This window comes from Falco peregrinus, chromosome 2, assembly GCF_023634155.1.
Source record: "Falco peregrinus isolate bFalPer1 chromosome 2, bFalPer1.pri, whole genome shotgun sequence".
Taxonomy (NCBI): domain Eukaryota; kingdom Metazoa; phylum Chordata; class Aves; order Falconiformes; family Falconidae; genus Falco; species Falco peregrinus.
This window is the reverse complement of record NC_073722.1, coordinates 105,929,975-105,953,561: the sequence shown is the minus strand read 5'-3', so window position 1 is coordinate 105,953,561 and position 23,587 is coordinate 105,929,975. Positions and strand designations below refer to the sequence as shown.

Sequence of the window (23,587 nt, the reverse complement as noted above, 5' to 3'; positions counted from 1 at the left end):
CACTCACATGTCAAAAGCAGCAATTAAAAGGTACAGCAATCTATAGCAAATTACTTTTTTTTTTAAAGCCATCCCACCTTGGTTTTTGAGCTGGCCTGGCCTGGCCACAATATGATCCTCGGCAGCACGAGAACACACTGCCATCTGCCTGCTCCTCAGGAAGGTTGCTGGGCACACCAAAGCATGTGTAGCAAGAAGTGCAGGCAACACAGGACTTCGGTCTCTGAAGGACGTAAGAAAGGAGCAGGGGACAAGTCTGCAAGTCTGGGACAGAGGGCACAGATAGCAAGTAGGCTTACCACTGACTTAACTGCAGGTTTTAGCAAATGCACATAGCTAGGGTCAAAGCAGCAGTGCAATTTCAAACTTTTTAGTTAATTTACTACTCATTTCCTGTCTTCATGTGGTATGATCTATGTAAGGAAATGCACGCAACTGAAGTAATTGTGAAACAGCAAGATTTCACAAATAAAACAATCAGCATTTATTGTTGTATTACAAAACACTTCATCTTTTGGCAATATTTTACAGTTTGTCCTTTTCCTCCTTAGGGCCTGTTGAAAAGGTACGGGTGGGGGAAGAAAAGAGGAGAATGTTGAAATCAAGATTAAATTTCAATGTCTTGCTTAAAAAAAATCCTCCCAAACCACCCCAGTCCCTCCCACCAAAATAAAAATCTAGTTTCACTCAATCCCACTATCCAAAGAGGCCATGGGTGAAGCGGCAGGCAAAACTCTGGCAATTTCACTATCAAACGTATCAAGAAGACAAACAAAACATTCACAGTGGTCTTCAGTATGGTCTGTTGCGTTGATCATTTCTGAAATCATTTCTGAAAGAGAAACAAGAAGTTATAAGGAATCCCTTAAGCAAATAATAAACAGTCCCTTCAGTCAAACATCCCTACGCCAACTTCTGCGTATTCTATGTTTACATAGCCTTATCCAAAAATGCTCACAAACCACACTCAACAAGCAAACTGACTTATTTTCTCCGGAACGAGCTATCAGTAGTTAATATTTTCACAGCACAGTTGTGTGTGCACAGATAAACACCGCCTTTCCCACAATTCCTATCAATTCCACAGTCCGTACGCTCCACAATCAAGCAAGGACAAAGCAATTGCTTACCTTCCTCCCATTTTACCACCATAGCCACCTCCCCGATCTCCACCTCTGCCACCACGTCCTCGATAGCCTCTTTCTCCTCCATAGCCACCTCTCCCACGAAAATCTGGAGGAAAACATAAACCGATACGTCAGCCAGGTTTTTCAAAAAGCTGCAAATGACATTAACACTTGTAACACTTCAGAAGAGATGCAGGTGTTTTTACACACCTCCTGATGGACGTGAATCTTCTGGTCTGGGCTCACCACACTGGTTGCAGGAATTCCTGCGAGCGAAGTTCATATTACCACAGGCCCTAGAAGAGACAAGGATTCCCAGACTAAGCTGCTAAGAAACTCAGAGAGCATACATGAAACCCCACTGCCCGATTAAGATGACACTTACGGGTTAGGACAAACCCAATCACCATTTTTGGGTTCCCCACTTCTACCCTGGAAGCCCCCACCTCTTCCATATCCACCTCGTGAACCTGTAGACAAAATTAGAATAAGAATAAAAGGTGGGGAAGTGTTTAAGAGAAACAATTATTAAAGGAGTGTCACCAGCTTCAGAACCCAAGTGACAGACAGACTTTTCAGGTGGAAGGATGAAGTGTTTAATGTAAATATATCCCCAACTAGGCAAGCCTCTGAAACCGTATTAGGAACCCTGAAAGAAGCAGGTAGTGCCAATGACAAAAAAAAAATAATAAATAAAATCATACCACCACAGAATTCAGCATTTCCTAGCTGATTAACTGCTAGCTAGAAGACTTGGGCAAATGACAACAGAAGGTTCAGCCACCGCCAAATCTCAACAGCATTTGATATCTTGAAGTTAATGTATCTGCATAGCTGAAATACACATGTTTGTACGGACAGATTTATAACTTGGGCAGATGGGGGAAAGTAAGAAGCAAGGATAGCACATGGTGGCCAGAAAAATTTGCTCCACCATATGTTTTTTAGAAATTCTTTTTGAGCAGTAAAAGGAAACTTGATCTGCTTGAATTGCCAATGGATAAATATAAACCCACTATGTGCAATTAATAAAATTTCATACAGATTTAACGATATCACATATGGCCAGACTTATGTCACAGAACAAAAATTTAACAAAAAAAAATAATGTCTGGATTAATGCCAGAATACATCTGACAAGCACAGGGACAATGCAGTTCTTGCTTTCTACTTCAAAGATTAAGAACTTTTATACCAATTGAAGTTTAAAGTTTTTGAAGAAACACTTTATCAGCCTACAAAACTGCCTGGTTTAAGAACTAGAATTTGTTGACAGTCACGGCACAAAGCATGCTTCCTGTAAAACGGTAATTAATATCCAGCAGATTACGGACAAAACTGTATTATGCAAAGAATCAGGGACATTTAACATCTTTTTAATTAAAGGAGTCAGACATCCAACTGCTGCTCTAACTCAGTAGCTGTTGAATAATTTACCCTGCTTGATACCATCTGGAAATATCAGAGTATCTTGAGGCTTTGAGGTAATAAACAAATACTGAGAATTCACACCTATCCATGTGGAACCTGTACAGCCTCAACATCATTGTTATGCTACCTCTTTAAACACAATGCTCAGACACGATCTGGGAACTTTCCAGTTCAAAAGGAAAGCATAAATTCTGTGCTGTGCAAAGGAGATTACAGATTTCAGTTTACTTAACTTGGTTCAATCCTTATTACTCTCTTTCATGGCAGAATTCCAAAGGCCCATATACTTTGACGAATCACTGCTTCAAAGTCAACTTCTCTTTTATAAACTGGTAACTGTTAAAAAACATCTAACTACGCAAAAACAAGGATTCTACAGATTTTAGTCCCACCTCGACGTCCGCCACCTCCACCTCCTCTCATGAATTCAGGCCGCCTAGTTGCAAAAGAGACTTTGATAACATTGCCATTGAATTCTTTTCCTGTGGAAAAAGAGTAAGAGAAAGATCTATACAGCTCCCAACAACACACCAGCAAGTTCAGAAGAACAGACTGAACAAAAAGCTCTTAAGACACAGGGAGGCTGCAGTAAGCCTCTTATTTTTGAAAGCACTGGTCCAAATGTGACATAACAAATGCTGATCTGTTTGCTCGGTTCTCCATAAACCCACAGATATTTCTCTTAGTTTAAATGCAATCTGAAAATTGCAATTAAACTAGACACATAAAAACATTTAAAAGATTTTTGGCCACACTAATGGATAAATAGTTCAGATGTTAGAACTCTGTTCTACCCCCAAGCCAGGCAACAAGGCTTTGGTACAATTCAACAGCCAGCAAAAAAATCAAATACTCTCAAGTGAAAAACATGAACTTTTTACGTATAAAGTCTCAGTTCTTCATAGCTACAAGGTTCATCACAGAACAAACAGGACCGCATGTGTGCCTAATGGAGTCATATTTGCATGTTGCTCCTCAACAAGTCACTTGTATTTTATTAGCAAAATACAAACCAAATAGCACGCCATGCCAGATTTTTTACACACTACCATTTCATAGCAGATGCAGAGTGCGTCCTTTTGTTTCTGCCCAATATTACCAAAGTTCTGCAAATATACAAGGTCACAGGAGCAGGCACTTTCTGCTCCAGCTCAAGTTTACTGCTGCAAGAGTATCACTGTTTGCTGCAGCAAGTTCAAAAACTTTTAGATCAATGTATTTCTAGGATCTGCTTTCTTTCTCCACTGAACCCACCGATTTATAAACCTTGTATATACGCAGTGAAGAAGAAAGCACCTGGCACAAGATTACCACAACCACTGCCAAACCCTAAAAATGTTACTACAACACCAATAATATCAATACTAACACTGTAGGAAATCCCTCTGGCTGCTAACACAGATTACGGCAATATGGGTCTGAACAAGAAGTTATGTTCAAGACATGAACCCCACCTCTTACACTTTGTGTAGGGATGACCGAGGTACAGCAGCAAACCCTAACACAGTTTGATTACACATTTTTGGTCTCAATGACATTTTGGTCAAATGACAGAAAACCAGTAGACACATACAAGATACCATGGTGTGGGGGTGTGTGTGAAAAAAGACAAACCAAAAAACAAAAGCCATACAAAAAGCAGCATGGGCTTCCCCGTAAGGTTATTAATTTGCCTTTTCCACTGCTTGTTAAAATTCATAAATAACCAAAAGAACAGGTACTTGCACCCACCGTCAAACCAGTCAATCGCTGCTTTAGCAGAAGGAGGGTCATCAAAAGATACCGTTGCTTCTCCCTTTGGTTTGCCAGTATCCTTATCTGTATAAAGATTTATCATAGGTTTGCCAGTCTTTTTGTTGGTCTGAAAAGAAAGGTTGTACGCTTGGCATAGGGGAAATACCGGTAAAGTCAATTCAAAGCATAAACTGTTAACGGCTAAGTATCATCAGAAAGAAGATTCTCTCAGAGCTAGCCTGCAGAAACAGATGCTTTTGACCGAAGGATAATGCCTGGCTCTACTCCATGAGGTAATGATGGGCCCAGTTTTAACAAAAAATGAGGTCAGGTGCAGAAGCCCTAATTTAGAATTGCAGAAACAGAAAAAAAGCCATAGAACACAGAAGCATACTTGCTGAAGTATGAGGGTGGTACAACAGATAGAGTGTCAGTGTTAAGGGTTATAAAGACTAAAGAAGAGATATGAAGCAATCTAGATATCACTAGAAAAAAGGTGCTAGCGCTGCCAGATTACAAATGATCTGTCATCTGGGAACCCAGATAAAAATATTATCTACAATTGCTGGGGAGTCAGAGCAAGCATCTGCCTTGAATGATACCAGTACACTTCCAATACACTAGCTCGGCAAGTTCTCTTCCGTCTTACCAATGATTCCTCATTTCACATACCTTTATAATGCCAATTTGTTTGAAATAGTCTGCCACTTGATCTGTTGAAACATCCTCTCCAAGTCCTTGCACAAAGATAGTGTTGTTATCAGAGTTGTCAGACTCTGAATCTATGGAAGAGTAAGCTACATTTACCATGCGTTTTGTGGTAACAACAGGAGGCACATTTTAAGCTCAAGCCCAGGAGCAGACCCGTAAATCCCAAAGACATCTTGCATAAAACAAAAAGTTGAGCACAGACCATAATTTTGAAATTAACACCATCAACTTCAAAAAAGCATGCACAGCACCTTCAGATGCTGCGGTACATTAGAGATGGAATACATTCAACAGCTGACCAGCCGTCTACCACACACTCAACTTGTCCATGCAGCTCAGACATCCAAACCCACCAAAGCAGCGTATGTTTTAAATAACACGAGTTTCTCAGAAGTGTTACAGCAGTGAAAGCAGTTGCTTTGCTCAAGCAGGTTCAAAGTTTATCAGCAAATTCTTATTTGCTGCATGAAAAAAACATCCACAAATTTGCATGCACTTTAATAAAAAATATTTCTTTCAAGAAAGACAAGCTTTAGCTAGATTTATTTTGAGCCATGGGAATTGCAGCCACATCCATCTTTCAAAAAATACATTTTAAAAGCCATGACCTAAAAGCTACAATACACTCCCACCCACTGCTTGTCTTCTTACCAGCATCTGATCTCGGTCCATAATCCCTCTGACCTATGAAACAAGTTTTTTTTAAAAAAAAAAAAAAAGAAAAAAAAAGAAAAAAAGACTATTTTTAGCAAAACATTTTCAAGTGACTTTTTTAGAGACAAGAAAATATTTAAAGTATGTATGCAAGGCATCTAAGATCTAAAACATTAACAGAGATTTAGAGAATATTTAGATTAAAACGTTCAACAGAAGATGTCTGTAGGACGTTAACGTGTTCTTTAACTTGCAGCATGTGGCAGTTGCCACACTGATGCTATGCTGGTGTTATCTTGAAAATGCTGGTTGTCAGATCACCAAGCAGTTTACCATTTTCTTTTTTTTTTTTTTTTTTTTTACCTCTAGTACCTAAGTAGTATTTGTAATAAAAATTAAAAACAGAAAAGAAAAAATATCCGGTGAACGTCACTGTCTCCACAAATTCTTTCATGCAATTTGACAAAGTAGAAATCCAGTTTATTGCTAAAAGTTTGGCTATTAAAAACTCATGAACACACCAGCCTCACCAAAACTCTATAACGTTTCTACTAGATAGTAACAAGATATTGGTGGCTTTTAGATTTATAAAGAATTTCCACTGAAACATTTTTGGATACTCGGCACTTACCACCGTAATTTTTGAAGCCACCACGGTCACCACCACTGCAGAGGAAAAATTGAAGAAATGATTTCTTCCTTAAGTCTCTATGTGCTGAGCCCAAGGCTCAATCTACAGTTAACTGATCACAAGTTGAGAGTTACTGTCTGGCAGCTAAAGCACCATCTCTACGTTCTCCTCACTACTCATTCACGTTCAAAGATTAAATTACATGAAAGTGAATAATCTCACAGGGTGCTGCACTGGAGAAGAGAAGCCCTGAAGAGTATTTTAAACTAACCCATACACATGTTGTTATTTCAATACTTTCTCCCATCCCATAAGCCAAAATGACTGCTACTAAAAACTGGGTTTTAAAATAGAAGCATTATTTTAATGAAGGTTAATGGGCTTTAATTGTAGATTTAATTGCTCCTTTGGAATAATTGCTACTTTCCTAGAAGGAAGGAGAGCTGAAGTTAATTAACCTCCATTGTTAAGCATTTATATACTGGGGACAAATTAGCATTATCAGCCATTCTCTGAGAAAGGGCCTGTGGGGACCTACTGTACTATTAGCACTTGACATTACAGAGAAGGTGTGTGTATGTGAGCTTCAAAAGCAGAGGCCGTGAAGTTTTATTTCATTCATTCTGAAACCTGTGGCACAAAATGTAGACCAAGTTAAGAGATGACACACATCAACTTTCAAAGGTTAGAAGGGGATTTTAAACAGGATGTTACGCTGCCAATTATGTGCATGAAAATAAACCCTCGCTCTTTTCAACGTAAATGTTCGTACTTGTAGGATTTTTCACATCAGCATTTTTAATTGCATCCATGTTATGAACACAATATAATCAATGTTCAAAGCCTTCAGGAAAAACACAACCACTGGATTTTTTTAGACAGTCAATAACCACATGTCACAAGGAGTGTCCCATACTGCCACGTACAACTGCCTGCTTGCCCTCTGCGCGGGGGATGCAGCTGCCACCTGAAAATTAAGCAGGTTCACCTAATCCTGACAGCTTTCACACTCAGCAGCTAAGATAAAGGCAGTGTAAGTTCAAACCCTGATAGAGAGGGCTACCTCCAGACTCTGGAACTGTTGTGCATGAGTAGACTCTTCACCAATGCGCTTTACAACCAGAAGTCACTCCAGGATTTAGTTCAACCTATCTATCAACACATCAGAGTCCAAACACGGGACAGAAGCACCCCAGAAAAAGGCAATGAAATTAAATCAGGGAGCAACTTCTTCTGCACTCTGTATATCTGTCTTCTGCTACAGCAAATGCAAAGTCATGAATGGAAGGTACTTCCTTAATATTTATGAGAGAAAATCTGCCATAAGTGAGGGACAAACAAAAAAACAAGATAAGGTTTCAATAAGCATTACCAAAACTGGATTGAGAGACATTCTTTGAAGGGAGAGTGACATTTCATCACAGTATGCATAAGGAGCATTAGATATTTGTCATGAGAGACTATCACTTCTACTGGGACTTTTTCTTAGAATAAATTTTTGCTGCAGATTTTAAACTGCTTCTCCACAGAAAAAAAATCCAAATGCTAAATTGCAGTGGCATTTACTCACAAGCAATACATTCTGCTCATTAAAGAGGTAAAATGAATGAATGTTACATGCACCAGAGCTGGTCTTTATTCAAGGCTGGCTATTTTCAAGGACTGATGACACAAGTGCAATGGTGATCATAAGATTTAGTGTAAATACCTTTCTGCCACCTCCAATTCACTTCAGCTAAAAAAAAAGAAACCACCCTTCATTATGACACAATAGTTTCCAGCAGGATGCCTGCTCTTCTAGGATAAGATTGAATACATCAGACATGGAAACATTATCGAAGTTTCCTGACCCTAGGTAATGGTCCCAATTCATCAGGACAGCATTATCCAGAACATCTATGTTTTCCAATTTCAAAGTATATAGTAGCAAAGACAAATCAGAAAAACCCAACAATCAAAAAACATACAAAAAGTAATTTTGTGATCAACACCGCTAGGATTTTACAGAAAGTGAGTGAGGACTTCGCTAAGATACTGGGGTAAAAAAATCGTGCGCACCACAATTCTGAGAAGTGATAGAGCTGGATATATAAAATGTAAAGGAAGTCATAGTCAAATGCCTAAGTCTGTGATATAGTAATTCTGTGCCCCATACTAGCAAGTACAATCCATGATTTTTAATGAATGTCTGTAGAAATGTGTTTCTGCCCAACTACACTTCAGCATGTTACCTTCCGCCCAGTCTCACATGATCAACCCAACAAAAATCTGCATCAATTCAGTGACAGATACGTCGACGATAGATGAATTCCTCCATTTTTAAGTCACATTTCATACGTGATTTATAAAGCTGCAATGTATTACCTTCCTGAGATTGCTGGGCAAAGCTACCCAAGATCCCCAGGAGGCGTGCAGACATGCGGCAGCAAGTCAAAACCAAAAACTGGTTGCAAGCAGCTGATGCCACAGTCTCAGGTCTACCCCTCACTGACACCCAAAATTCAAGTCTCAATTTCAATAACTGAATTAATTCCCACAGTGTTTTCACATTCTACTCCTTTACCAGTCTTGCATGCAGACCAAATAGATGGGTGACCAGATGGAGTTTGGAGTATTAGCTTCCTATGTTAGAATCATGAACAGGTACCTAAAATCCAGCAATGCCACCCACAAAACCAATAAAATAGAGACTGAACTGCAAGTAGCCAGAATGGATCCAAGGCACCATTCATAGTGACAAAAACTTACTGCTATGAAAGAAACGTCATCAGATGTTCTTTTCTCCTATACTCAAGTCATATATTTAAACATCACCTACTTGACTGTAAATGGAGTCCACCTGAACATTGCTTACTTCAGCTTTAATTTAAACCACAGCTACAGGAAGAGCTCACCACTACAGATACAAGAAAGGTATTTTTAAAAAGCGATCCAACGTTGGCAGAAGCAGCACTAAGAATCCAGGAACCAAATTTCAGCCTCCAACATGTATCTGTCTCACCAAGCGTGTGGGAGTTATACATAAGAATGTATTTTTACAAACGAGAAAGGAATGCTTAGTGCACCAATAAAGTCACTGACAGATGGCGCTTTTTTCTGCCTATATTTATCACCTCTGTTCATGTTTTTCCAAAGTCTATATAAGGTTAAGCTCTAGCATATATATATATATATTACAAGTTAAAATATTAACTCTGAACACAAACTGTGGCACTGTTGTAAAACACATTTGCACCAAGCTGTAGTTCCTTTATATCACAATGAGCTAATTCCCACTTGTAATAGCAATTAAGCTGCAGAGGTAACTTTGATTTACATCAGCATCAAATCGGCACAAGGCGGGGGGTAACCACCTGTGCTGAGCAAAGTTAGGATTTTTATGACAATTCCTAACGCAATGGTAAATCCTTTTCTAAACTGCACCTATATAGTTCCACCAACACAGAATGCACAAGCAGATTCAAAGGCAAAACTGCTCCCACTTCATCTCCAGACACTACAAGAAGGGCAGTGTCACAGGTATGCCCACCCGACTGCTGAATGGCCTTCCCCAAGGTGAAAGAAAACAAACCTGCTTTGTGTTCCTACGGTATTTCCCATTCACGTGTTTAACCAAAACAATATGGCTCCACAATCATATTAAGCAATTAATTCCTTCTTTTTCAGATGAGGACTCTTAACAAAAGGACTAATTCTACAAGGAAACTTGGAAGAGTAACTTAAGAGTAAAACTCTGGATTCTCAAGACCTGGTGTACCTGCTTTCTAATCAAAAGAGCTCAAACATGAGACTATTCCACTATGGGCTTAAAATAAAAAAAAAAAAAATTTGCTTCTGAGCCAGCACACAAATTAGTGAAATCATCAATTTTTGAGGTTTCAATATGAAAGGAAGGAAAAATTCTACTAAAATCCCAAAAGATGGAATTCAAGACCATTAAAAATGTATCTGAAGAACAAATTTGAAACCCTAAATTACTAAGATTAAAAAATGAACATCTGATGCATATAAAAATAATTGTTCTCTACCATAATAACATCAGCTAGGGAACCTGAACCGTAATTTCTAAAGATATTTTCTTCTCAGAGCTGCGTGACTCTGCACAGGCACAAAAGAAAAATGAGTGCTGAAAGCATTCATTCCAGTATGTATTCAAGTCATTCTGGTTTTCAGAATAACAATTTATCCCTGAGCATTACCAACTATGTTTTGAAGTACTTTTGTAATAGGTTATTCAAAGAAATGAAAGCTCTCAAAATTAAAAAAAAGCTCATTTGATTTTGCCCCAAGTATTCTGGAATAATTTTTTGCACTTGCAGTCTGCTCCGAGAGGTCTTAGGTGCAGGATAAGGTTTACACAGGCCAATGCAACTCCAAGAATCTTGAGACAGAACTGATGTTGCAGCCAAAGTGACTGTATCGCAAGGACAGCAGCGAGTCAGTGATGATGCTTGTAAAGAGGATGCGCTGATGGCCCAGCACTACAGAGTAGGTTAGGATACAGCTGTAAGAACACTAATGACTGGTAAAGCTCTTGCCCACAAACAATAAGCTGCAACAAGTTCTCTCTGCATTCAAATGCCAGTCGAGACGACATTTTTATTACCAGCTAACACAAGAGATTCATTCGCTATGATCTCAAGTTAGCTATTAACTTTTTTTGTAATGTCAAGGAACAATTTTTTTTGGGTGTTGATAATTTACACATTTTCTAACCACTATAAAAGTCAAAGCCTACATTATTACAGCAGTACAAGTATCTGCATAGGTAAGATTATTTCCTGATGGCTATGGAATCTCCATCATTTAATGTTAAACATTAAAATGTGATCGAAGTAAAAAACAAAATGGTAACTAGTGACTGGAGATAGACTTGACATTCCTACAAAAGCTGCTTTTAGGGAAGGGAAGAAAATAATAAAAATAACAGAAAGAGAAACCCAAGGAAATAAACCCAAAACACTACCCTAAACCCCCACATTTTTACAGGACTAAACACAATTTATTACATTACTAGAAGTTATTTTCCCCTTGACTATACAGTTTGTTATTTAATTTATCTTTTTACACCTTTCTAATAAGCATGACTTTGGTAAAATAGGTATGTCAGAAGCAGCATCCTCCATCACAATTATGCAAACAGACTGAACAAACATACATGACACTGTAGTTCCAGAAAAATTTCACTGCAAACGGCATTAAAGACTGCATCACTTAATAAAAGCAGACTTCCTAATCAATGCCTTCCCACTTTGCTGTCTTTTCTCCCACTTCTCCAGTCACCTGCACTTTTTTCCTTGTCTTGGCTTTTGAGTCCACTGAAGTACTATTATCTACATGGATGTGAGAACAGAATTTTTCTTACATTTTGGAAAAATATGGGAAGAGGCTTTATTTTCACAGACATTAATTTATCTTGCTTTATCTTGCAAAAACAGAAGTTTGTTTCAAAGTGGTAAGATCAACCAAAAGTCAGTTTTTTGAAGCTCACATTCATTCCTCTTATTGGAAAGGGCTCATCTATAAACAAATGTTTTTAAAACCCCAGATTTTACCACAGGAATATGGAAAACCCTCATCCACACAGCAAAGCTGGTTTTAAAAAAAATTGTTCAGTTTTAACTCAAAATTAACTTAGAAGTGACTTTGCTAGTTAGGTTTCTATTATATAAAACCCCAGCAAACTAATATAAAATAACTAACCACACCTAATTAAGAGAGATAGGGTCCACCTACGTCATCAAAACAGCAAGCCATAAGGTATAATTTGGGATGACCTTAGAAACAGGCAAATTTTAAATACAGTTTAGAAAGAAATGTTTTAAAAGATAACAGTATTAACATATCGTTAGATCATTTTATTTAATTTAAATCAGTTCAAACAAACAGCATTGTATAATTATAGAGTTTTTCATCTGGAGTTCCAGCAGTACCCCAGAACGTGCAGCCTGTTAAAGGGCAAGCGCTGCTGACAAGCAGCACCTCAAAACTCACTGGAAGCTTCAACGTTCTTACCCTGCATCAATGAGCACCCTACACCCCCAACCATTTCACAGAACTATATCCAAGGTAGCCAGCTGTGATAGCTTATTAATAAATAATGTCATCAGGCCTAACTCAATAGGATTTAAAGCAAAAGTCCCAATCTCTCAGACCTATGCATGAAATCACCTGCAAAATTCAATACCTGCATAATTTGTCTTAACAGGAACAGGGCCTAAGGCAATGGCAGAAGGGGTAACAGTATTGTTAGTATTTAAAATCTACCTAAAATAAGTGTGTTTAGACTGACAGCTGAACCAATAATAAAACCAGTATTTTACTAGAAGTTTAAAATGGCAAAAACCAGTAAAGAACAAGTACTGTTATTACTAAATTATTCCCAAATTATTTAGGAAGCAGAAAGATAATTAGCCAACCTTAGTGTGATGATCTGTCACTGTAAAGTCAAAATACTTCCCTGCTAAATACCTTAACTATGAATTTTTAAAACTTTCTCAATCCCTGGCTGTTGGTTTCTTTGTCACTGAAAACAATTTTTTACAGGTTTTAAAATATCTTATTTCAAGGGATGGGCTCAGGCACATTTTGTATTGCAACTCGTGTAAATAAAATGCAGCTGTGTGTCACAGCAATCAAATGCTTGGTCTCAATCTAACTGAACCTAAAAGCTTTTCCTAGGCAGAATGCATTTCTGTGCAGTGCAGAAAGGTTTAATTTTAGAAAATTTCCATTATTGGAAATCTAAATCTGAACCACATTAGGAATAGACATATAGTAAACAAAAATTTAAAACAGCTAAATAATAAGAAACCAGGGTAAGGAACTGCAGGCACTGGAATGAGATCACTTACCTATATCCAGACATATGACCTCTTCCATCCATGTCATATCCCCCTCTACCTCCTCCCTGTGACCCGCCATATCCTCTATTATCTTCTCCATACCTACTCTTTTCACGACGATCATCTGGAGGAACGAGTAAAGCAAAATAAAACATGAGGAAGTTGTAGTTCAAACTGCAGTGCAGTGAAAATTCCCACCATACAATTTTTATGTGTCCCCCCTCCTCCCCCCAAGCCTGCCATTTAAATCTGGAAAGCATCAACTCCTAAATCTCTCTTACATTATCTATGCCACAAAGACAGTGAGCAAAGTTTGATTTTGTTCCAGTTATCTCACTTGGCTTCCAGGGCCACGAGGTATCTCAGAATGTAAACACTCTGTACTTTAATTACACTCAATTTTCCAAACATTAAACACATTATCTAAAATACACTTTTCATCCTACTTCCACATAGCCTTCCCAGTTTGCAAGAGACATCACTGAAGACAGAACAAGGATAAAGAGAGTGGGTTGTGCCACTGGTGTGAAGTTACTGCAAAAAAGGGTTGATCTTAAACTTCTCATTCCCTTCTATCTCAGAATTCACCTACACAGCGTAAAGCTGGAATGTGAAGTGCAAAAGCTCTTCATGACTGATCAAGATGTGTCGCCCTCATGCAGGAAGAGTATTCAAAATAGCTTACGAAGAAAATTCCATCTAGAATTTGCAGAATTCAGGGACATGGACTCTGCAAGGCTGTCTCCAACAAACGCAAATGCAACAGTTTTGGGGCCCCAAACTTTTTCATCTTGGCATAATGTTTTGATAAGTCTTAACAAATAAAACATTCCCCAAGAATATAAACATGGAAAAAAAGCTTTAACTATTCATCAAATCAACTGTCTGTGAAAGACAATCCAACCATTTCACAGTGCTTCTGCTCAATCTTATTAGCCAATATTCAATTCAACCTGTGAATTTTACCTTGGCTGTTGTGGCTATAGCTTCCCTTCTGAGACTGGTAGGATTGCTGAGAATGGCCATATGAGCTTTGGTGCTGGTTATAGCCTGACTTTTGGTCATACGAGCTCTGGTGGCCATAGCCCGACTGCTGGTCATATGAGCCCTGGTGGCCATAGCCCGACTGCTGGTCATATGAGCTTGACTGCTGGTCATAAGAGTCTTGGTTTTGTCCATAGCTTGACTGCTGGTCATAAGAGCTTTGGTGCTGACCATAGTTTGATTTTTGTTCATAAGAGCCTCTTCCACTTAAAATAAACAGAATTTGTATTAATAGCCAAATGTTCACAAAATAGAGAGCAAAATAATGGCTGAAAATTCACGACATTGCTAAAATTTCCTAGTCACAGTTACCTCCCAATCATTTCTGTTATACAGATATGAAAATACTCTGTTTCATCTCTGTTGGGATATATATGGCTTCCTATAAAAGCAAGGCAGAAAACTGTAAGTTACCATTGCTTTCAAGATACCCTCAGTTTCCACTGTAAATGTGATTTAAGAGCATCACTCCCTTTACATATCTCAGTACGCCTGCTTTCCCCCCTTCTCCCCAGGAGCATGACATCAGCTGATGGCTAGTCCGTGTCCTGCTAAATGGCAAACCCTTCTCTACAGAATTGCAGGGAAGATACCTGCTGCTCGTGTTGTATTGTGCTGCTGATATTTGCCCCCTACAAAAAAAAAAAAATTCCCAAAACTTTTCCTTCCACTGAATTGCAACCTATATTTTCCTGGGTTCTACCATCTGGCCAAGAACTTTTCTAACTCTTGTGATGTCCTCTAACATACTTGCAGTTCTTCTCACTTTAGTGCCATCTACATATACTATCCCACCCACTTTCATCAGAAACATCGACCAATATGGCATCTAAGATACTCCCAACATAATGTAGCAATACATTTGAAGAGGGAGTTTTAACTCTTCTCTGGCTAATAACAACTTTGTAACAACCACAAGAAAATCTCACCTAAGCTGTATTTCCCTAGGCTACATCAGTATCCAAGGTAGAAACAACAGTATTTTGGAAATCTAGATACACCAGAGACTAGTTCCAGTTGGGTTACTCTTTCACAGCAAGACATTATACAGATTTATGAGAAAGAAATTGCGTCCAGGAAACACTGGCTGTTACTCATACCTTTGTTTTCCCCCAGGTACTTAACTGTGACTCAACTGTATTGTATTTTCAGTAACTGAAATTAATCACTGACCTCTGCCACCCTCTCTCTTCTCTTCCTCCTCCCTGCTTCCACCGTTTTTCAAAAGATGAGGCACTAACATTTGCCAGGCTCCAGTCTTTGGCAATCTGACTTGCTAGCCAAAATGTCTCAGAAAAACAAACAAATCTAAGAGCCTACAGAAAGTTTCCACCAGCTTTTCAAAGCACTCTAAGATGTAAAGTCACTTGGGTCCAACCAATCTCAAAATATCCCAATAGTGTAAATACCATCTGATCTGCTCGCTCTCAGTTCTAACCTAGACCTTAGCTTGAAGGTAATTAATCCAAGAGACAAAGAGCTTGCAAAGATTTTTTGTTAATATCTTCACTTAAAAAAAATAAGCTCCACTTTAGCCTTTGCATCATCATCAATGAAGACAGCATCATTGAGAACATCCACTATTTGCTTGTTTTCCTTCCTGCCTCCCCCTAAGATGCAAGAGCTACAATTTTGTGGCCATCCTCTTCAAAGCTGCTATCATTTAATGTCTGTCTCCCCTTACTCGTTACAATCACACATGGAGAAGTTTCCCTCCAATGTCTTTTTTTACATTGTCTTAATCAAAACCAGCTTGTTGGACAATCTATGCTCTACTGCATTTTTTTTTTTTCCCACTGGATGTCTACAGAGTTAAGAACTACATTACTGCCTAGTCCTGTTCCTTTGTACAGCTCTTAAAAATGCTCAGAAAACAAAGCAAAGCAAAACTTAACCATGTACTGGCCTTCATAAGGGATGTGAAAAGGACACTCTGAGTCACGGCACCTACTGCTGACAGATAAAAGACTTTGCTTGTTTATATTAAGATGTTTTGTAGTAATGGCTACGAAAAGAGAAACCAAGTACAGGCTTGCTGAAATCCAGAATATTTTATCAGCTTGCAAAAAAATACAACAATATTTGGACCTTGGACACAGAAAGATGTTTAGTACAGGACAGTGTATTTTGAAGAGGTCACAGGATCCTCGATGAAGATCTAATGTCAGCAGTAACCTTGGGGTGTACGCACAAAGCTTGTAAACTAGATAATGAAGGTATTCTAGCACCAAGTGGCCTTCTAAGTTGTTATGGGAAGTTGGGTTGCATTTTCCAACATACTTTCAAAGTTGCATGATTAATCCTCCTGAAACCAATTTGAGTACATCACTTAACAAGTAAAATACATTTGCAACAGCATGAAGTACCAAACCAGAGTGCAGTATGCATACGTACATTTAAGTTATTGATAAGGATACAAAAATACAATGTTTTGAGAACCCTACTTAGTTGGGAAAAAAAAAAATTCTTAAAGACATTTCTCAGTTCTTTCTTCTTCTTTCACCAAATAAAGGCACTCTCAGATAAGTCTGCAAGTCTAAGGACAGCTAAGAACTTCCTTGCTAACAGCTTATTTGAAGTTAATAAAAGAGTAGTGTAAGTTTATACAAAAGAATGTGATTGGAGTACTCAATACATCTTTTCCCTCATCAAAATATTCTCTACTAAGTGCACCCTTCATTACTGTAGTCACTATCCAAAGACTTTCTAAAGTTTATCTCCTCGCACAGCCTGACTTCAAAACTGCATCTATCATATAAAGAAATGTTATTCCTCCTTTACCTCCTGTTCTTTCAGGCATTAAAAATGTCTGAAGAACATGGATTTTCTTACGTTGGTCCTTTTTTAGCAATGATAGCAGGAAATTTGTTTAGCTATTAGTTAAGAACGTACAGCTACTAGGCAGTACTTTAAACAGATACCGTTAATCTCTGCTTCCTTACCCTCTAGATGACCCTTTCTGCTGCCCCTGACTGCCATAAGATTGCTGGTTGTATGAGCTCTGATTCTGATTTTCATAACTGGATTCATCATCGTATCCCTGGGAATCTTGTCCATAACCTGGAAATTGAGGAAGAAAATTTTTAGTAAATATTCACCTTTTAATTACTGCCAATGAATATAACAAGCTAGCCAAACCTGTTTGATTTTGTCCATAGTTCCCATGATAGCTTCCATAGTTCTGTCCATAGGAGGAACTGTCTCCACTCTGCCCATAACCAGAATATCCCTGTAATTTCAAAAACGTACTCAAATAAGTGTAACTTCCACAGCAGGTAATTGCAGCTTTCCTTCGCTAGACATGACTGCAAATGTCAAGCGCAGCTGAGAATGGACTTCCTCCTGGCCCAGATACAGTCAACCAGGAACAATTATTTTCACTCAAGAACATCTGTTTTGAAAGACACAACGTTTTTTTCCAGCTTACCTGTGTTTGTCCATAATTTTGACTGCTCTGATTGCCATAGGAAGAATAGCTGTAAGAGAAAAATGCATTTAGTAAATGCTTACAATGCCCACCACATGGATTGGGAAGTTAAAGGTATTTTTGGTGTTATTTTAAGTTTCTTTTCAATCCAGAATAGGTGTTTAATCCGAGTACTGCAGCTGCAGGCATATCAGAACTGCAGCAATAAATTAATGGTTACTATAGCTGACTGTCAGAAGCCAGAAAAGCTTATTTTAAGTTCTGTCGTTTCAAGTAATAATTTAAAGTACATGAAAGTTGGGCTCACTGTAGTTTGACAGATTCTTCAGAATCACAGAAAATGCTATCATGTGAAACCAAGGCATCTGAAGTTTTTCAGCATATTTTTACAAAGTTAATTTTAATCTATTACTGTCAATTTGGTATTTGTTGGACTATTCAACAATAACATCACCATCAAATACTGCACCAGCTTTAGGTTATACTTACTCGTTACTCTGCCACTTTAAAACTTCGTGAACTGACAGAAGAGCCATGTGCTGAAACTCACATCAGACTCAGATATAAACTCAAGCTCATGCAGTGCTATATGCATAGAACCTCATAACTTTCAGCAGCAGAGTCAGTACTAGCTGTGATTTTCATACATCCATAAAAAAACTTTTATTTCACTGATTTAACAAAACACCCTCCCTAAAACTCACAGCATTTTATGAACTGGCTCTTAAATTTCACAATTATGAACAGTTATCAGAGGGTTTTAATAAAATCTTCCCTCCAACAGGAAAATAAAATGGAAAAATAAAATTTTACATCTATACGGACTGTCATCTTTACCTTTGTATAACCTTTGACTAAAATCTTAGCAACAAGCTTAAGGCAGTCACATGAAAAATATTTCTCTATATTCACGACATTTCAAAAGTTCTTACTATTTTAAAAGATGTCACTCCAATTTAAACCTGCTTATTGTCTTCTCTTCAGGAATATAAATTTTTTTTCCTGTTTTGTAAGATAGTTTAATAAAGGCCCAGGGCAGCAAGCTTTCTGCACCCACAACTCAACATAAACACTCTTATCATGCCCAAAGATTCTAACATCATGCTGGGAATACTAAATGGCCTTTTATTTTGCAGATACAACCGCTAACAGCAAGAAAACCCACACATACCTCTGCTGGCCCCCGGACTGACTGTAGCTTCCAGAATCTAGAAAAAGAAGTAGAGTCATATTGAGAACTTCCAATTCACAATTTATTCCTCTGCTTACTACAAGAGGAAGAAATTTGGGGAAAGGGAGAAAGGTTCAAGTACACTGGATAACACAACTATTTTCCCTGTGGAATGAGACAGCTTCCTCCTTATTAACAATACCGAAAATGCTAAGACTGGGAGAACCGGAGCACAGACATGCGGGGCACAGGGGACACAACACAGGTATAGCCACTTTGAATTTCCTTTTTTGAAGGCCCTGCATTCCATTTTCAAGGCACCTCTTCAAATATTCAGAACTGTACAACCCCTTTAATGGCTATCGAATACAGCACCACCATCAATGAACAGAATGCAGCAGCTTAATTAATCAGGCAAAGCTAAGTAGGTCAGTCCTATTGAACCCCTTTTTAAGATGCCATAAGAAAGCTGTGCCCCGTAAAAGGGCACAGACAAGGCAGAATTAGATGTAAAATCACAGATGGAGGAACCACAACACTTCCCTTCTCTCATACTGGAAAAGGAGGAACATTACGGATAGCTCAAACCATGCGAGAATAAATTAATTTACACAAGTCATCCAGGCAGGTATTATGAATATTATTTCCATTTAATGTAACCATCAGTTATCAAGGAAATTTATTCTTGAAACACATTGGAAGAATACAGATTTCAAAGTATGACCTCAAGTTGAAAGAAAAATATTTCACTGTAATAGTTTGACTTTTATTTAAAGTACAGCACCTAATTTGTAAAAGCTATCAACGTTAAGAAAAACACTACCTGTTGGCTGGAATTCAGTTCTTAAATAAGGTGGCTTTGTCTTTACTGATTTAGTTTTTATTTTATCTTGCTAATTGCGCAATGATGGATTTCCTTGTCTACTGCTAATTTTGACATGTTAAAAGCTCTTACTATGCAGGGGAAAACACATTCCTACCGCTTTAACTTCCCCAGCCTGCTGCAGGTAAGGGATGCAGACCCACAGAACACAACACGCGCGTTGCTCCACCAACCTCAGGCCCTTCAGAATCCAGATTGTCATCAGCAGGCTTCAGCTCTTCAGAGATACCCACACACCACCAGCTGCTCTACACCCTACCAACTCCGTAACTGCATGGACTCTGACGATCTCACCTTCTACGCAGGAGTCCCAATTCCTCTTGACATTTTTGCTTTGAATTCCCACCTTCTTGTCAAAACCCAAACACTTTCCTTTCTCTCCCAGCCTCACCAGTACTGTCACTCTGAGTAACAGCCCTGCAATTTCTCTGTTCCTTTCAAATCATGTCAAGAATCTGTAAAAATATTGTGGTGCTGTGGTCTAATAAAAACTATCAGGAACTTCCCTGTTTTCATCCCTGATTTCAGTCTTTCCCCCACGCTCTCTCTCTCACCTCTATACCTAGAGCTGACTAAAAAAATGAAACCAAGAATTAATCACCATGCAGGGTAAATGTCATAAACTATGAACAACTATAACCATTTTCCAATCAAAACACTCATCAAATTGCTGAAAGTCTGTTCATTATATTTCCTTCATCTGGTTTTAAATCCAATCCTGCCAGTACTTACACATATACTTAAACACATGCGTATATGCTTCCAAGATGAGCATACCATCTAAGCTATTCAGACACAAAGCAGCATTTTTAATGGTAAAGTATCTCCTCAAAGCAACACAAAGCATCAAATTTCATACTCTGCAAGAGCAATCTTTAGCAAAAGCTAAGATGAGATAAAATATTTTGTTTCACACATCCCGTAAAGCAGTTCCACTCATGTGAAACATTCTCCTCCTTTTGCACCGCTACATAAATATTCCATTGCCTTTTCATAATAAAAAGCAATTAAAAAAAACATAAAAAGCTCAACTCAAGCGTCTTTATTGTTTTTAATGAGACAAAGGTCAAATTTTTACATTATTTTCATTGAAATGATCTCAAAGATTACTACTAAATAGGTAACCACATTTTTAAACTACAGTTTAACTCCAAAGTTTCTAAGTCATTAATGCTGCTAATTAAAGCAAAGAATATCAACGGTTGTATCAGAAAGAGTTCTTGAGTAAGGATGTAATTAGCTATAAATTGAAGGACTGCTTTTAAAGTCTTTAGCTTCTCCCTTACGAACTTCTGCCAAACCACAAAATTTTGGAAAAAGTTGAAAGCAATGAGATAAGAAGTCTGTAAAATATGAATATGCAGACTCAGAACTGAGTTTCCTTTACTTACGCGTTTTTCTACATTCTTTATTGGACCTCTTAGCCTACAGACTTCTGATCAACTTACCTTGGTGGGCTTAATAGGGAGAAGAGTCTAAATATTTTTGGAAACAACAGAGAGCCTATTCTGGAAATTCCTGGATACGCAGACATTTTTTCCGAATGTTTAAAAAGCTTATGGAAAAGTTCCCTGTGGATGCAGTGGGGCATGGAAGACTAGTCACTGCGTGCACTGCTCAGGAAGCGTATTCCCCTTAAGATAGAAGAATCTGCTGCGTACATCTCATACAAAGTTAATTCATATAAAGAAGCAGTATTGCTTCCGTAATATTCTCAACAGAAAAACAATCTCCTGTTTGAGCATCACCACAGAGTTAAAAACAGAGGAGACACTCAGGTGCTTGACTAGTACTTACTTGAGGTCTGGGACAAAAGTGGTTTTAGTTTTACTGCCAAACTTTATTAATAATATTTAGAAGAATTCATGGTCTGAACTCATTTTACAGTACTTTTGGTACTGTACAAAGAAACAGTACATGTTTTCTTCTCACAGTAAAGAACTATGCCTTGCATTAAGGGGTTCCTTTAATATATCTTGCTTTATTTTGTTTTTATTCTCTATCATTCATACATGTAACATAAGACAATACTAAAATGGCTCAGCCCTAACTAAACATGGCTTGCTCCACGTAGCACTTAGAGCCCTGGAATTCTATCTCCCATTCTGGGGTACAACACCTACCCCACAGCTTCCCAGGGCATCAGTGCAGGTGGGACCAAAACATTTTCAGCTCAAATAGGATGAAGAAGCAGCAACACAACATGCTCCCAGAAGCCCCAGGAGAACCTGGGCAGCGTTAAGTCACCTGGGACAGCAAACATACTGTCTCCATGCTCTCCTAAAGGCTTCCATTGGGAAAGAATTACAGCCAGTGCATTTCTTAGCCCACAGCAGGGGCTTACGAAGCTACCCCCTCCACTGTGCTGGGGCCCTCGGCAGGGGAGGGGGGCTGCTAGAACACAATGCAGAGCAGATGCAGAAGATACTGGGACACAAAGGTGGGTCCCATGTTGGGGGCAGGGAGGGTACAGCCCAAGGGAGGGGGTGTTTGCATTCCACAGGGGTGTTGACCCAAAGGAGGAGCACACACACCACGCGCTGGGGAGCGGCATGACTGAAAGGTGGGTCCGCACCTCACACCAGGGGGGCACACACAACCCAAAGGCAGGGCCCACACGGGGGAACGACCGTGACCCAAGAAGGGGAGCACGAACCAAAATGGGGTCCACGTCTCCCACCAACTCAAAGGGGGGAACCCACACACGGAGTGGGGGGGCCTACACCCCATGCAGGATCCAAGCGGGCGACCCCGATGGGATTCTGCCCCCACGCCCCCCAGCCCACTGCGACACACGGGGCGTGTCCTAGATGACCACGCCCCCGCCCGAAAGGGGCGGGACCGAGAGGCCCGGCACTCCCCGGGGAGGGGGCGTGGGCTCAAGAGAAAGGGGGCGTGCCCCACAGGGGCCCATCGGTGGGGGCGTGGCTCCCCTCCCCCTCTCCGCCGGCAGGGAGCGCGGAGTGGCCGGTAACCGGACAGAAAAGGGAGGGGGGGAGCGGCGTGAGGGGGGGAAGGGCCGCGCCTCCCCCGTAACATGGCCGCGGCCTTTTCCCCCTGCGCCACATGGCGCTCGCCCACCTTCCCGCGCCCACCACCCGCGCTTGACGACAGGAAGCGGTAGCCTCCACCGACGCCTCCCTCAGCCTCCCGGGTTTGGAATTACCTACCCGAAGCCATGGCGGCGGCCGCTGGCCGGGCTAAGGGAAGAAGCGGGGAAGAGAGAGAAAGAACGAGAGACCCGAGCGCCGCGCCGGCCGCGCGCACACTGAGGCACCCGCAGCTCGCGCGGACTGCGGGGCCCGGCAGCCAATCAGCGTGCGCGGCGCCTACCACTCGCCTGGGGAAGTGAGGGGGGAGGAGAAGGACCGTACCAACTTACCGCGGTCGGAGGGGGGGAAGATGGATTGTACCAGAGGAAGGGGGGCGTGTGGCGGGTGCTCGGCGCTGTAAGGGCGGGTTGGGTTGGATAAGGCTGTGTAGGGAGGCGGGGATTAGATTATTTTAATTAATAAATACACAGAGCACGGTCACGGTGCTGAGAGGGAACTGGGGGGGCCGCTAGTGCGGAAAGGCGGGCGGGTCCCCAGTTCCCTGTCAGCACCCCCCTTGTGCATCACCATTTGGGGTGGAGAGGGTTTCAGGCTTTCCAAAACAGAATTCACCATGCCAAACTTCACAGCAGCCTGGAGGGGGAATGTCCTCACCACACTTGGGGTGTGCGCAGCCAGGAAAAGAAGTGAGGTGCTGAGATGGAGTTTAAGAAAACATCCAAAATCTGGGTGCTAAAGTAAAAAAAAAAACAAAACAAACCAACCCACAGCAGAACAGGATTGCCAGGGTTTCTGACTATCTTTAAAAGCCAAATATTGACTTGGAGAATGGCTTTCTAAGAAAAGGGCTCTTAGGAGCCACTTCTATGAAACTAG

The 23,587-nt window shown here is 39.9% G+C and overlaps 1 protein-coding gene across 1 annotated transcript; it reads right to left on the bottom strand.

The window, feature by feature from the left end:
* Positions 1 to 460: 460 nt before the first annotated feature.
* TAF15 (TATA-box binding protein associated factor 15) lies at positions 461 to 22,978 on the bottom strand. The gene is made up of 16 exons (XM_005240559.4): positions 22,829 to 22,978; positions 18,776 to 18,812; positions 17,605 to 17,653; positions 17,316 to 17,406; positions 17,120 to 17,237; positions 14,100 to 14,383; positions 13,143 to 13,257; positions 6,289 to 6,323; positions 5,655 to 5,687; positions 4,965 to 5,074; positions 4,290 to 4,419; positions 2,951 to 3,040; positions 1,513 to 1,597; positions 1,338 to 1,423; positions 1,131 to 1,233; positions 461 to 832 (listed from the first exon to the last, which is right to left on the bottom strand). The coding sequence occupies exons 1-16, from the start codon at positions 22,836 to 22,838 to the stop codon at positions 793 to 795; spliced, it is 1,416 nt and encodes a 471-aa protein (XP_005240616.1). The 5' UTR covers positions 22,839 to 22,978; the 3' UTR covers positions 461 to 792.
* Between the last annotated feature and the right edge of the window lie 609 nt (positions 22,979 to 23,587).